This window comes from Typopeltis vanoorti, chromosome 10 (assembly GCF_054136105.1).
Source record: "Typopeltis vanoorti isolate ZY-2024b chromosome 10, IOZ_Tvanoo_1.0, whole genome shotgun sequence".
In the NCBI taxonomy this organism is placed as follows: Eukaryota; Metazoa; Arthropoda; class Arachnida; order Uropygi; family Thelyphonidae; genus Typopeltis; species Typopeltis vanoorti.
The window spans coordinates 128,027,766-128,043,537 of NC_143558.1; the positions used below are offsets into that span (position 1 = coordinate 128,027,766).

At 36.9% G+C, this 15,772-nt stretch overlaps 1 protein-coding gene across 4 annotated transcripts in view; it reads left to right on the plus strand.

The window, feature by feature from the left end:
* The window catches only part of LOC150102781 (dual specificity tyrosine-phosphorylation-regulated kinase 1B-like), a 323,866-nt gene that overhangs the window by 247,385 nt on the left and 60,709 nt on the right, over nucleotides 1–15,772 (plus strand). For all 4 annotated transcript variants that reach the window (XR_016548908.1, XM_090398758.1, XM_090398759.1 and 1 more), the window contains one exon: nucleotides 10,877–11,023. Coding sequence is in view for 3 of the 4 variants with exons in the window: in XM_090398758.1 (XP_090254884.1) it covers nucleotides 10,877–11,023 (147 nt within the window). In the remaining variant the exon portion in view is untranslated. The remainder of the gene's footprint in view (nucleotides 1–10,876; nucleotides 11,024–15,772) is intronic.

The window sequence follows — 15,772 nt, forward strand, 5'->3', positions numbered from 1 at the left end:
ATCATATAACCAAGAGGAGGAAGTTCTACCTTTCATGCTTTTTTGCAATTATGGTTAACTCAATTACAGAACAACTTCCTTACAGTAAGTAATGCCTTGTATGGTTGACTTCACTATCTTCTGTTATTCATGTAATATGAGGGTCATAGAAAGACAGCTGAAACTAGCCATCGACCATCTCTCAAAATGAGCACTTGCAAGTTGGATTCATATTTTCACTGTAGAAGACAGTTTGTGTCACTTTTGCTGCAGATGTGGTCTTCATCCTTACCCAGAACTCTGACTAGGAAAACATTAATCACAGTTGAATCAGAAGTCAAGTTCTTGGGACTCAAGTTTGACAGGAAATATGAGTTTCCTTCCTCACATACATCAGTTATGAGACAACTGCCTTAAAACAGTTGTCTCATAACTGTGTATCACACACACACTTATCAAAACCTGATTATTTGTCCCGAATCTATGCTTCTGCCAGAGAAAGTACTTTGTGATGGCTGGACCCATCAAGCCATCAGAATTACAAATGGAGCATTTCATATTTCACCTATTCCTAGTCTCTACGCAATGAACAATTTAAGTAAATGAATTTACTCTTGTTTCTTTAATGGCAATAGTTCTCCTTAGTGCACCTTAGTCTCCTTATGTGCAATGAAAATAAAATCTATGCCAGACCAACTATTTTTTGTTTCTGATAGGAGAACCTGTGGAACACTCAACAGAGCCGGAGAAAGTTTGACTGAGTGGTTAGTGTATCCTCTCCCCTGCCAAAAGGCTGCAGATTTGAATCCTACCAAGGGCATGGATATTTGTGATGGTCCTGCTAACCAATTACAATATGTACTGCTATGACTGTTCCTGGTGCAGTATGAGTTTTGATGTCTTTTCACCATAAAAATCAAATATAAAAAAAACCCTCGACAGACTGCCATAAAACACTTTGGTTAGTGAAATAACATCTATCTTACAAGCTCTGCATATTGGACAATGCAGCCCACATGCCACTAAGCACACTACCATCTGGCACTCTTAAATACCACTATGCAGATTTCTTTCTGCTGGCTACCAAAATATTCCACCCCTCCTGTTGTCTACCAACAGCTCTTTGAAGCTCATAGAATTGAATACTCTGATTTTCACCTGACTACACAGATTGAAAAAAATTGACTCGAAAAATTCGTCCACTTGATCCTTATTAGAACCATCTGTGAGATCATAAAGCATAAATAAGTCTCATAGTCCAGTTTCCCATTCTGATATTTGTGCACATCACTACTTGATATTGCCTGCCATTCAAGATTATCCTCATATTTAGTGTTGAATATTATAGCTACTCCTTTTCCATGATGATTATTACATGGATATAACGTGTATTATGTCAATCTGGTACTTATCCAATTCTTCTACTAGTTGCATTTCTTTGCCTTTGTTACATCTTATATTCATAGTGACAATCTTGAGTTTTGTGAAAGTTGAGTTGAGATTTGTTCCAGTAGATGCCTTTTCGCTTTTTGTTCTGGTTCACTGATGGCAGTCCAAGAAAAAGACAAAATAGTGCTTGGCCTAGTTTGACATGCAAGTGGGCATCACCAGGTGATGCCCACTTGCTTGAAATTCTGTCATGTTTTCTGAAAAATATGAAGAATGAAAAATCAGATCTCTTAGATAGGGATTAGAAATTCCAAAAACATTACATTAATATTAACTTGTTCCTGAAAAAAAAACAATGTGGTTGTAGTTTGCCTATCTAAAGGAATGCAGGAAATGGCATTAGAAAAGGATGGAAGCTTTCTAGAAAAATACACCTGAGGAAGCTGAGCTTGAGAACTTGTGGACTCTAAGACACCAAATGGTCTCAGTTTAGTCACTGTCCATTTTAGGAAAAAGTTTGAGATTATCCAAATTTGAAGAATCCCAGAGAACCCTTACCAACTCAGATAACTTGTTTATTGGTGAAAAGGAAATCTTTATCTATAAACAAAAGTTAGATTATAAAATAAAAGTACTAGAAGTTCTAAAGATGTGTGCAGTGAAATCAGTGTCACCCAGAAAATTTAGCTGGACATTTCGGGTTAATAAAATATTTCACTAAATACAGGAAAATGTTTTATGTCATGAGTGTCAGACATGACATGGCTTTTGAGTTTAAACTTTCCATCGATCAGTCCACTTAACAGTGGAGCCATTTCAAAATGTGTCATATGTTATTAATTCTCTTCCAGTAGTTGATAGAGGAACGATTTATTTTTGTTGTAGCACATATGAACATGAGATATCTTATCTTTTGCCCTAAAGGATCAAAAACACGTACTATAGCTAGAGTATTTGTAGGAGCAATGTGTAAATATGACAGTCCTTATACGCCTCTGACTGATCAGGTTAACTCTTAATTAATTTTATTGATCCATGATGTTTAAAATGTTATTTAGAAACTCTTAATGATAGCTTTCCAATCTCAGAACAGATTTTGGTGTGAACACGCAGGCAGAATATGAAAAATGGATTTTCAGATTATTGATTTGTCATATATAAAATGAATTTGATCTATACTTTTAAGATGCTATTTTTTTTATCTGAATCCCATCCTTGAAAGTTATAAAGCCTACAGTACATTAGTATTAACACTGTTAGCAAGGTAAGTTTTATCAGAAAACCCTGCTCTTGTACATGAAACATGGGCTATTTTCCCCTGCCATTTCACTTCAGGCATTCAGTAAGTGAGGTGGTATCACACACTGGGTAGTTACTGCTTCCAGACATTCACAAACATCCAAGACCACAGGGTGGGATTAAAATCCATATCTTATTAGTTGGAGAGCAGGTATTCTATCCACTTAGGCAAGTAGGTTTACTTGGTAATTTTTCATTTTACTGTAATATTAAGGAGAAACCCTCGAGCCTCCATAGCTCATTTGGTATAGATGAAGACCTGGGTTCAATTCCTGTTCAAGAAGTGAGGAACCTTTATCTGGTCTCTTTCAACTAAAGGTGAGTTAGCTAGCTTCATATGGAGGTAGGGGTTTTTTCATCCCCAGAACAGGCAAACTGGCCCCGTGAACGCACATCTACAGTCATAAAAATTGTTCCATCACAGCGCTAAACTCTTCGACAAGCTCAGTTCAGGTTTCCCAGTCACATAATCATAGAAGACCCTGCACAAAGATGGGATAGAAGCTCTATAAAGAGGAAGAAGATTAAGGAGAAACCTTCATTTGTTCTTTTTGTATTGATTCTATGTTACTTAAGGGATTTTTTTTCAAATTCTTGGGATTTGAAGGCATAAATGAATACCGTGTTAATTTAATAGAGAAGATTTAAAATTATCAGTGTATTAATTAAACAGCATAGGAAGGATTGTGACAGCAGGCTAGAGTATATTTTAACAAATTTAAAAGATTTAAGTCAAGTTGTCTGTCCATGCGGTTAGCTGAGTGGTTACATGCTTGCTAACCATATGCCTGGGAAAGGAGTGTTCTGCATTCGATTCTCGTTGCTGACGTGAGGAGCTAAGGATCTTTCTCAGATATACCCAAGTTAGCCTATCTTGGGCGTGGACTGTAGGGTTTTTTTTCCTCCTGCAAATCAGGCAAACCAGTCTTAAGAACACAATGCTTCACAGACAGTTATACATGGTTGAACATGAGGATAATGACCCCACCTCATAGTGAGTTATGAAATCAAAAAAAAAAAAGAGGCCAAGGCCCTACATGGGACTGTAGTGCCAATAGAAGAAGTATTCGGGTTGTCTTGTTCTTTTAAGATACATTAAACTTCCTTATGTGCTCATCACAGCACCTATAGATAAGCTGAAATTACATTATTTTGATCAGAATAGTAAACCAATTTAACCACTGTACCAGCAATGATATGTACATCTCAATCAAAATGTGAGTACAAAGTTTACACACAGATGCACACACACCACACATACGAGAACGATAGCAAATAAATGCTGCATGTGTGGGCAGAGTTCAAATGCAGGGTAATCTGTTAATATTCTTAAATATCTGGAGATAGTAATCCTTTGGAAATGCTACTATGTAGGAGGCTGCCCCACAGACCTGAGATGGATATAATGAAAGATGATGGAAGCAGGTTTGGTGCGTATGCAGTTTGACTATAATGAATGTTTAACAACTGTTGCTTTAGTTTCTGTAGATGGAAATGGGAGGCATAATGGATGCTTGTTCTGCTAAATAGTGGCCATGGAAGTATCTGTAGAAGAGACACAATGTGGAAACTGATCTTCTATAAGAAAGTGGCTGAAGAGAGTCTCTAAAAGAATCAACCTGCCCTTTTCTTGAACAGCATCAAGAATTTTTAGAGAGGTCCTAGGTGCACCACCCCCCAAACATGAGAGCAGTATTCCAAGGTTGGCTGGATTCAAGATTTATACAGAGCAGGTAACTGGTTAGAAAATAAATACCATCTTTAGCAGAAAAGGAATCAAAGATTTTTGGAAGCTCACTATAACACAGAAGTGAAGTGATTATTCCAGGAAAGGTGTCAGTCCAAGAAGATAGATTTGGTCTAGACTGTTGAGCTGAGCATTATCAAAAGGAAGCAGAGAAGATTGGTGGCCATTTTTTGTGGGTAAACAGCAAAACAGCAAAGTTTTAGAAGCATTGAAGGGGATTAGGTTGCTTTTAACCCTATCAAGGATATTGTGGAGATCAGTATTCAGGGCACTTATTGCAGATGATCTTGAAGCTTGAGATGTTTGTACAGTGGATGAAATGTGCTGGATGGATGGATGAAAAGTGCTTTTATCAGCAAAATTATAAATGGAGTTTGCAGTCAAATGAGAGCAGGTCATTTATGTAAATCAGAAAGATGTGACAGAAATGACAGAATCCTGAGGGACACCTGCATTAACAGGGAACACAATTACCTATTACATGTAGAGATTGATCCAAGAGAAAATCTGCAATATAATTACAAACAGAGGAAGAGAACCCCTTGATGCAAAAATTGTATTAAATGTTGAGGAATGGCACAGTTTCTCCAAACCTTTCCATGGCATGAGTCCTGAGGTAGGTGATGTAGGCCTGGTGATCTACTACGGATTGAAATTGGCAACATCCACGCTGGTTGTCACTAATCAGCATTCTGCTCCCCAGATATTGACTGTTGATAACTTGTTCACTTACTTTGGATAAAGCTTGAAGTGAGAACAATAAGTCAATAGTTTAATGGTTGACATTTATCGCCTTTGGGGGGGGGGGGGATTGTCTGTATATGGACTTTCTTCCCATGTTGTGGGGTGGATGCATGAGTCCTGAGTTGGATGATGCAATATAATATATAGATGATGATTTAAAAAAATAAATAAAAAACAGGCATGGGTTCCAGAGCACAATAGGCAGGATTCCATCAGGACCAGCTGTCTCTCTATCCAAGTTATTCAAGTTTCTTCCAATGTCTTTTTGGCAGAAGGTGACAGGAGGCATGAAATGCAATATTCCAGGCAAAGGAGGAGGTAATTTGCCACGGTCTTCTGCGGAGGAGTTGGAAGATCAGGATGAAGCCATGATGTCAGCCTTATCTTTAGGTGATGTACAGTGTTACTATTAGGGTGAAAAAGAGGAGGTAGCACAAATAGACTTTTGTCTATTTGTGCTGTGGGCATCTGTATAAGATATTAAGGAAGCTGGGGTTTTGGTCTCAAGTGACATGATATGCTGCTTTCTTTTCTTGGGTTGCCCTAGCACACCTTTTTTTTTGGAAAATTTTGGTTAGGTATAGGGTAGGAATTTTAGAGAGAATAAGGAATGAAAGCCTCAGTTTCAATATGGATTATTTATGGGTTATAACAGATCACAACAAATATATGGATCTGTAGAATAAAAACAGTAGTTTTACCATGAAAAGGAAGTCACACTTGGCATTGTTGTAATGCTGGAGTATTTGAGGTAGTTGGGAATGGTTGAGGGAAGGATGTTTCACCAGAGTTGAGATTATGATCTGAATTATAAGAAGGAGCCATCACCTAAAAAAGGGTACCTGGAAGGAGAACTAGTTAAAAAAAGATATTGGGGTGAGTAAAGAGGATTGTTGGGAATTCTGAGAGGGAGATGAATGATCTGTTTTAGGTCACTGCATACAGCAAAAATCTGTACCTCTCTTCCAACTTGGTCAGTTTTATTTATTCGTATGGAGTTTCCTCCCTTTTTCTCCCTCGTCCCTATTGGGGTGAGTTGAGTCCCCTCATGGGGGTTAAGTATTTATGGCTGTAGATCCGTGTGTGTTCACGGGGCTGGTTTGCCTGCTTGCGGGATGAAAAACGCCAGATAAACTGGCAGAAAAAACCTAGCCAAGACCGGCTAACTTGGCTATGGCTGAGGAAGATCCTCAAATTCCTCACATCTTCAACGGGAATCGAACCTGAGACTCTCCTTCCCCAGTCATATGGTTGTGAAGCGCAAAGCCACTAGGCTAACCGCATGGACACTTGGTCAGTGAAATTGGAGAAAGGAAGCTAGTTAGAATTGTGGGCATTAAAATCAAGAAAGATGACTTCACTGTTTGGGAATTTGGACCAAATGAAATCAAGCTTTAACGATAAGAAGTCAGAAAGGTCGGAATGATTTTTAGAATTGGATGAACAGTAAAGACAACAGATAAATGAAACAAAATGTGACAAAGATATGTTAAGCCACAGAAGATTAGAAAAAAAAATAAATGAAATTCTAGATTGGACATCCTTTGGTAAGGAATATGAGATTGCACAAAGGCCCAAACACTTTGTGACAGAAGGAATCACACAGGATGTAATTTGGACAGTGAAGATACGCTATAATTGAAGTAGTGGAAATTTAGGGATTCAATCTGAAATGGAAAACATCAGGCTTGGATGTCATTTAAGTTAGATACCATAAATGTTGGTCAAGTGGATATAGAAATGTTTTTTTGTAAAATCGAGTTTTTTAGGGGAATTTTTGAAGGTGGTTTACTTTTTTTATAGTTTATCTGCAGTTGCTATAATTATTTAGGTTTATTCTCATATTTAATGTTTCAAAGATGAATCAGAAAGAGAAGGGGGAAACATGCAGTGGGAGAAAACATGCTCTTGACATGATGTGATGTCACCAATACCATGTGGTCTCCAAACCATGATGTGGCCTTGACAATACCACCCTCCCCCATACAATTACACAGCCTGCCTCCAGTCATGATGGCAGTGTAGATGGCAATGAGATTATCTACCAGTTGAACAGGAAGTCTCCTAAAACACATTACCTTCTGGTTCAGTCCTGTGCACTAACTGCCAGCCAGTCTGAAGAAGTTTTACTGTTGTATCTTTGAAGATGGGGGAGCTTCTGGGTCTCTATGTCTGACATGCCCTTGATTGGTGTCACTCACACTGCATGTTAAAGACTGGGGGGGGGGGGGGACAGGACAAAAACTTGAATCCTTGCTCTTGGAACCAAATGTGGCAACAGCAGCATCTAGTCTCCAAACCATAACATGGCATCGACAATACCCCCACCTCTCTCCCCATACAATTACACAGCCTGCCTTCAGCCACTTCAAGTACTCAATAAGCAAGCTGATAGCATTCCACTGGATGATAAGTAGTCTACCACCTAGGATGACTTATGCAAAGTTGTCCATGTTGATGAACCACTATTGCACATCACTGGCCAATAGTGGCTCAATTGAGTGCACAACAGTTTTGGAATGCATAAGGAGAGTACAGTTCGTGGTATATTTATAACCAGTTTGGTAGTTAAAGAAATTTTTTTTTTTTTTTGAAGATCAGTGTTTATATGAAAATATTTTAATAATTATGGATATAAATTTGTTAAAGCTCATGGGGAATCCAAATGCATTATCATGGCAGATCGACAGATGTTATAAAGTTACTTAACTGATAATCAGATTTGAAAAGGGAACACTATGACAGAAAAGGTTGACCTTGAACAAACTATAAAAGTGCACGCTAAGGTTTTTCTCTGTCATGGTCAAATAAACTTGTCTCTTCTGTGTTGAGCAATGAGAGCTATGACACCATTGTAATAAAAAAATTTATTAAGGTAAAGAAATTTGGCTATTCGTTTGCTATATATTTAACTGATTGTATTTAATGAAATGCTGTAGAATGGTTTGGAGCAGGAGTAGACAAACTGTGATCATTGGGCCAGATCTGAGCTACTAGCTAAGAAGGTCTTTTAAATGAATGTTCTGACAGAATAATGAATTTTTTGTTTCAGTGTCCATAGTGTTAATGTGAAGCAGCCATGCCCGTTTTTGTTGCCAGGTGCTGTCACCAGTTCCACTTGCACTCAGTGCTTACTTGATAATGTTTTGAATGCCACTGATTTCTCAGTCACACATATCGCAAGTTTATGTTGGTGAACATCACCATGTTAAAAGACATTTTCAAAGATGAAATACTAAATTCTTGTTGCAGATAAGCCTTATCTGATGAGCATTTGCAATTGATTTTGATGATTGGAAACACCAAATTTGAACCCCAATTAAATATTATTATTGTCTCATAAAAAATATATTCCACGTTTCTTGCGAATTTTCCAAAAAGCTGACAATTATGTGTTGTATTTGTTTAATTAAAAAATTTGTGAAGTTGTTTTCTATCTTATAAATATGTGATACCCTCAATCTTACTTCTTGGCCCACGAAGCCTACAATATTAACTATCTGGCCTTCTCAGAAAAAGTTTGCTAACTCCTGGTTTAGAGGTAACTTGGTGAAAACAGAATGCAAAAACAACTATGGTGTCATAGTAAAACTTCATTTCGACCTTCATATTAAGATCGTCATCTGGAGTACACACACATACACAAAGAAACAAGCTGTGTTACAATCTATGTGGTATGATAAAGTCAAAACGATTTGGTCAACGATTAAAACTACTGGCCTGACCTCTAGTAGAAAAAAACCTTACTACATCAAAGCTAGAGACTTTGAACGAGAGAATTTGGCTTGAAGACTGACTTGTATACTGCTTGGTGTTTTGGCTACTTTCTATCTTATTCCCTTTAAATTTATTCTTCTGGCTCCCCACTAAATAAGCAGAGCTGGTATGCCAGCTTTGCTTATTTAGTTTTCAGTTACTACATGATAAAAGAGTTGAAAATATCCATATAGTGTTTTTGCAGATCTGTGCACTTTCATTGAAAGTGCAATTAGATGAACCCTTATCATCAATCTCAGGGATCATTTAAGATTCCACAATTGCTCTTACAGGGAAAATATATCTTAATGAAAAAAGTCAAGATATATTTTGCATCAGATTTTGCAGTCAATGCTTCACCAGTGAAGCGATCACTAATATGTCTTCTGCCATTTCTTGTTCCACAGCAGATCTCCTAGTTAAACTTATCCACCTCTTGTAGAACAGAAGTCATGGAAAAGTTTGGACAAAGTCAGTTGGTTTTCCAAGGCATTTGATCAAGTCTCACATTGTGGCCCTTTTATCACACTGCCATCGTACGGTATTTCTCCTACTCTCTGTGAGCAGATTGCTGCTTCCTCTCCAGTTGTTCATTGTGGATCATGGTGGATGATTTCCTTTCATCAGATTTTTCAGTCAATGCTTGTGTATTCCAGGGCCTTGTACTATCACCTACACACTTCTTTCTATTCATCAGTAATCTTCTGTCTACAACATCCGGTCCTATTCATAGCCTTGTTGATGACAGTACACTCCATGTTTTTTTTTTTTGTTTTTGTTTGTTTTTTTTTCTTCTCCTAAACATTGCAGTGTTCAGGTGATTCGAGCTTCAAACTCCTCAATAACCAATACCTTAAACACTGATCTCCTTGCCATTCTCAGATGGGTTGAGGATAACCTGGTAATAACTTTTAATGTCACAAGAATGCAATCCTCTCTCATTTCCTGGAAGAAATACCTTCTTTATTCTCTCCTTCACTTATGATGGTATTCTGATTGCCAACCATGATCAGTTTTCCCTTGTTGCAGTGACTTTCTAATGTAGCCTATCCTAGTACAAGCACATCGTGCTGATAGCCTCATCAGCCTCCAGAAAGTTTAGTATTCTTGTTCGTTCTTAAATGGTATTTCTCATCTGCTGATACTTTATGAATCTTAAATCTACTGACCTTAGATTATCATCATCATCACATTTACAGCGGTGCACCTATGACCTCCCTCAGAATGCTTGATTGTATTCAGAAGCGAGCTATTCACTTTATTGATGAACTTTCACTGATACCATCCAGTCACTTTCCACTAACTGTTGTTAATCTGTTATGTCTTTTATAAGTCTTTTCATGGATGATGCTTCACTGAACTGGCTACTATCATCCCTCCATTTTTCTTATCATATACGAACATGAGCAGCTGCTAGTCAATGTCCACATACTGTTCACCCCAAAAATTATCTAACCAACTTCTTATCCTTTACCATTCCCTGTACCTCTACTGCCTGGAACAGTCTTCTTTCCAATACTGTTACCCCAGTGGTTACATGGCATGTTTAAAGTAACTAATTATAGTACACTAAGTTGGAGTGAGTTAGAGTAATATTGGAGAAATTACTAAATGAAATAAGTGATTTATCATATAATTGGTTTTTTATAGTATTGACTGTAAATTAGATATATCTTAAATATCATAGAAATAACTGTTTTTACCCATATGATGTATACCTCAAAGCTTTTCAACAATTTTTTTGATTAAGAATTAAAATAGGGAAATTATACTGTAAAACAAAGTGTTCAAGCTGTATTGGAGATGCTCTGCAATGTACTTTTTTTTCCCTTTAAAAAATAGTGTATATGTCTGTGTGAAAATTATACTGTAAATCTGTGTATAGGATGCAAATTTTTTAATGTATAAATATATATATATATATGTATATATATATATATATATATATATATACTCCTTCAGATATACCAGTATATCCAAAGCAGATTTTATCGATCACCAGAAGTTCTTTTAGGGATTCCATATGATATGGCTATTGATATGTGGAGTTTGGGCTGCATACTTGTAGAAATGCATACTGGAGAGCCTTTATTTAGTGGATCTAATGAGGTAGAATTGAATTTTGTTTTTTATACTTGATCTGTTGAGCATTATAATTAAAAGTATTGTTTATAGAAAATTGGAAATATTTGTAGACTCTTAGTGCAGCTTATTAATTTTATATTTAAATATTTAGAATTGGCATATTTATTTACTATTATAAAATACAGGATGGTTGATAAAAACCTGACTTATTACATATACTTATCTGATGCTTGTTTAGAAGTTTTTAAATTATACAATTGAGAGGGGGAGAGAGAGAAGTTTCCTGCTAAATTAGCAGTTTTCTTTCCAGTTGCAGATTAATGTTGCATCCATGAGTTAAATTGCTAACTATCACTAGTATCTGAAGCATGTATGAACACAGTAATAAAATATATCAAGTTAACTTAATGATAATTAAAAATCAGGTAGCGCATCTTTAGTGTAACCAATACAACAAGCTAATGCAAACTAATCGGCATGTTTAACAGTTGGTTATTCTAGGCATGCACCACACACACTAGAGATAAGAAATATAAATAAATAAATAAAAATTGACTGCTCAAGAATGTTCCATACAGATGACATAGATAAGACATCGGTCAGGCCCATTTAAATTAAAGTGATCTAACAAGGCATAAAGTTAACCCAATAATAGACTGGCTTCCTCCAGCTGTAAGCACTGCCCTCCATATTAATGACGTTGTTTTTTGTCATTCATGTAATATGAGGGTCATAGAAAATAATTTGCAGTATTCCCTTGATCAGTTTTCTACCTCCTGCTTGCAAATATGTTTAGGACTGTCATCAAAAAACACCATTTGTGTAAATTTTAATTAAATATGATCCCATTTGTAACAGCAGTAAAGTTCTTGGAACTTAAATAACAAAGAATTAACAATCATACTCCATCTCAGCTAAGAGAAGTGTCAGAGAGCATTCAACATCCTCCACACATTCTGTAGTGCTGACAAATGTGGTTTATCACCCATAGCTAATGCTCTCTCAGATCCATCTGTTCCATCACATAAAGAGGCTCCTTCTGTTCATTTGTCTATCTTGTATCCAAAACCACACTGGGATCAAGGGAAACAAGGCTGCAGTTAAGTCAGCTCATCCCCTACATGATCTTTATCTATGTATACTCTACACTAATTACAGGCTGATCATAAAACAAAAACTAATATATGAGTGCAAGCATCAGTGGAGTAGAGGACTACTGACAAACTAACCAGATTAAGCTAAATCGTACTGTAGCAGTCTGCATAAAGAGGAAGTTGCCCCTGCTCAGTTCCACATAGCCCATAGTCATCTTACACACCATGGCTAATTGAACTCTCACATGCCAATGTTTGGTAGCTACCATTGCTATTACCAATTTGAATGAACAATATACACATCCATGAAGATTTTATCTGACTCATTTAAATTTCTATGAAAATAATTCATCTTTATATTTGTGTGTAGTATTTTTTAGGTCAGACATATTGCATTAATATTTACACAGCTTAGAAATTCTTTCATATACCAGTTGACATTGTTTATTTAGAGTTATATTTTCATATATTTTAACCTTTGATTTTGCATTGCATTATAGCTTAAGATGCTAGCACACCATTAGAAATCAAACCTTCTAGTCAGTCTCTTCTTTCATCTCTGTTGATCACATTGAAACAGAAAGCTCATTGTCTAAAAATGTGTTTATTCATGAAACTGCCACACAATATGTTTTTTGTTTGGAAAAGGCAAATATTAGTTCAAATTCCATGTAGGATGTAAAACTCTTTTTATTTTATTTATTTTTTATAACAGTAGGTGAGTTAGCCAGTCAGTCTCATACGGAAATTGGAAGGTTTTTTATCTTGGAAAAATGAGTATTTTTCATCTGCATAACAGACAAATTTGCCAGATGAATACACACATACAACAATAATTATTTATACTGAACCCATAGTGTTAATTGCTTTAGGTGTAATATACACCATATTAAATCATGACTCTATCCTTGATGGAATACTCTGAAAAGATGATCACTCAAAAAGTCTACTGCTGCTGTCACATTTTACCATTGTATTTCATTAAAATTACCCTTCCATAAATCATTCTTCTTTTTTCTCACTACATGCCAAATGATTCACCAAGATTCCTTTTGGCCTGCCCAGGTGATTTTTTTCTCATAATCTATCAGAATCAGACCTACTAACTGGTATCGAGTGTCATGGGTACAGTATTTTTAAGAAGGATAGAGTGGATAGGAGAGGAGGAGGAGGGGGTGCTGTTAATGATATTGGATGATTTAAATCCAGTTAGAGTTGAGACCCATGAATGTAGTAATACTACTAACAATATTTCATCTGGCAGTGAGTTTGAAGCCATCTGGTGTGAGGTGGAATCTAACAAGACAAATTACATAGTGGGGTGTTGTTACAGACCTGGGGGATCGGTTGCTGGTGATGAAGAAATGTATCATCAAATAGAAAAGGTGAGCATGAAAAGAGTAATCATAATGAGAGACTAATTATCCAAATATTGATTGGGTAGCAGTAGAATCTCATGAGAAGAATGAAAATGCATTTATTGAGCTGTTGCGGGACAACTTCCTCAAGCAGCATGTGACAGAAGAAACTCGAGGGCAAAGAGTGTTAGATTTGATTATAGTGTCAGAGGGTGTTTCAATTAAAGACATAACTATTCTGCCTCCAGTTGGTGACAGTGACCATGCAGTACTCACTTGGGAAGTGACTAAGTTTATGAATGTTCCATTCAGAAAAAGTTACATGCTGAACTACAAGCAGGAAATTATGACCAACTAAGGAGTATACTGAGTTCAGTGGAATAGGATCGGTTGCTTGATGGAAAGAATATCGACAGTGCATGGGAAGCATATAAACAATACTTAAATGATGCAATATCAGAATGTGTCCCGAGAGATCGAAGAATAAATAGAGTAGGAGTCAAATCGATGTGTAATCTTATTAAGCAAGAGATTTGTAAGAAAAGGACGATGTGGAAGGAATACCGTTTGCATAAGGATGACGTCCGTTATGAACGGTATAAGCAGCAGGCTAGAATAGTCACAACTGTTGTACGGAAAGCAAAGTCTGATTATGAAAAGAAACTGGCTCTGCATGCTAAAGACAACCCACAAGAATTCTGTCAATATGCTGCAAGTAAAAGAAAGAATGAATATGGAAGAATAACTCTTCTAAATCCAGATGGTGTGAGAGTTACAGATGTAGAAGAGGTTCAGTTAATGAGTGCCCATTTCGTTAAAAGCTATCAACCTGGTGAACGTAACATTGAGCTCATTGTTACCTCTTCACTAGATGAAGAAACGCAGGTTTATGAGGCTGGGGTATTAGAGCTGTTGCTAAAATTGAAATTCAGCAATAGGGACTGATGGAATATCAGTATGTGTGCGCAAAGAATGTTCAGCTGAACTGGCCATTCATTTGACCAGGATGTTTAATATGAGTCTCAGAACAGGGAAGATTCTGCAGGAATGGAAGGAATGTATGGTGATTCCATTACACGAGGGTGGTGCAAAGACCGATGTATCCAACTATCGACTAATTAGTATCTTAGGAGTGGTGGTGAAGATTTTGGAAAAATTGGTTAGGGCCCACATTCAGAAATGGGTTGGTGGTGAATCTGTACTCTGCAATGAACAACATGGGTTTACTGAGGGAAGGTCATGTTTTAGCAACTTGCTCACATTCTATAACAATGTTACCATTGAACTAGACAAGGGGAATGGATACACCACCGTGATGCTTTTGGATTTTGCTAAGGCTTTTGACAGAATACAGCATGGAAGACTGCTGTATAAATTGAAAAAAATGGGTTTGGGTTATACAATATTAGCATGGGTAAGAGGATGGCTGACTGACAGATATCAAAAAGTGGTATATGGGGGATCTGAGTCTGCAAGGTTTAAGATTACAAGTGGTGTACCACAAGAATCAGTGCTTGGTCCGCTGTTATTCAGTCTGTAGATTAATGATATTGGAAAGGATTTGACAAGCGACATACAGTTATTTGCTGATGATGCAAAGATAGCTAGGGTAATCAGGAATGCTGCTGATATGCAGTCTTTGTAGAATGATTTGAATAGGCTGGAATTGTGGGCATGGGAAAATGGGTGTCGGTTCAATGTCAGTAAATGTAAATTCATTCACTTCGGCATGATTAGATATCCAATGTCGTATTATATTGGTGGGATTAGGCTAGAAGAAACTGATGAGGCTAGGGATCTTGGAGTGTTAATAGATAGGAAGTTGAAGTTTAGGGGCTATGTGGCAAGATTGCAAATGCAACTCAAAAGATAATTGCAATGCTGAAATGAACATTCACATGTAAAGATAAGGACGTTATTTTGCCTCTTTACAAGGCCTTGATAAGACCTCACTTGGACTATTATGTGCAGGTCTGGTTTCAGTTGTGATTCTGATAAATTGGAGAGAGTACAAAGGACAGTTAAAAACGATATCATGATTGTGGAATATGAAGACAGATTGTCTTCATATTCCACAATCATAAATTGATTATGAAGACAGATTGAGAATTTGCAGACTGCAGACACTAGCAAATAGGAGAAAGAGGGGTGATATGATTGAAACTTCTGAACTTCTGAAAGGGTCATACAGGATTTCAGTTGATGGAATTTTTCAATTTATGGAGGGTGGGGAAAGGACGAGAGGGCATCCTTGGAAGCTGAGAATGAAAGGTGTGAGGGGGCTAGATTTTTCTCTCAGAGGGTGGTGCGTGATTGGAATG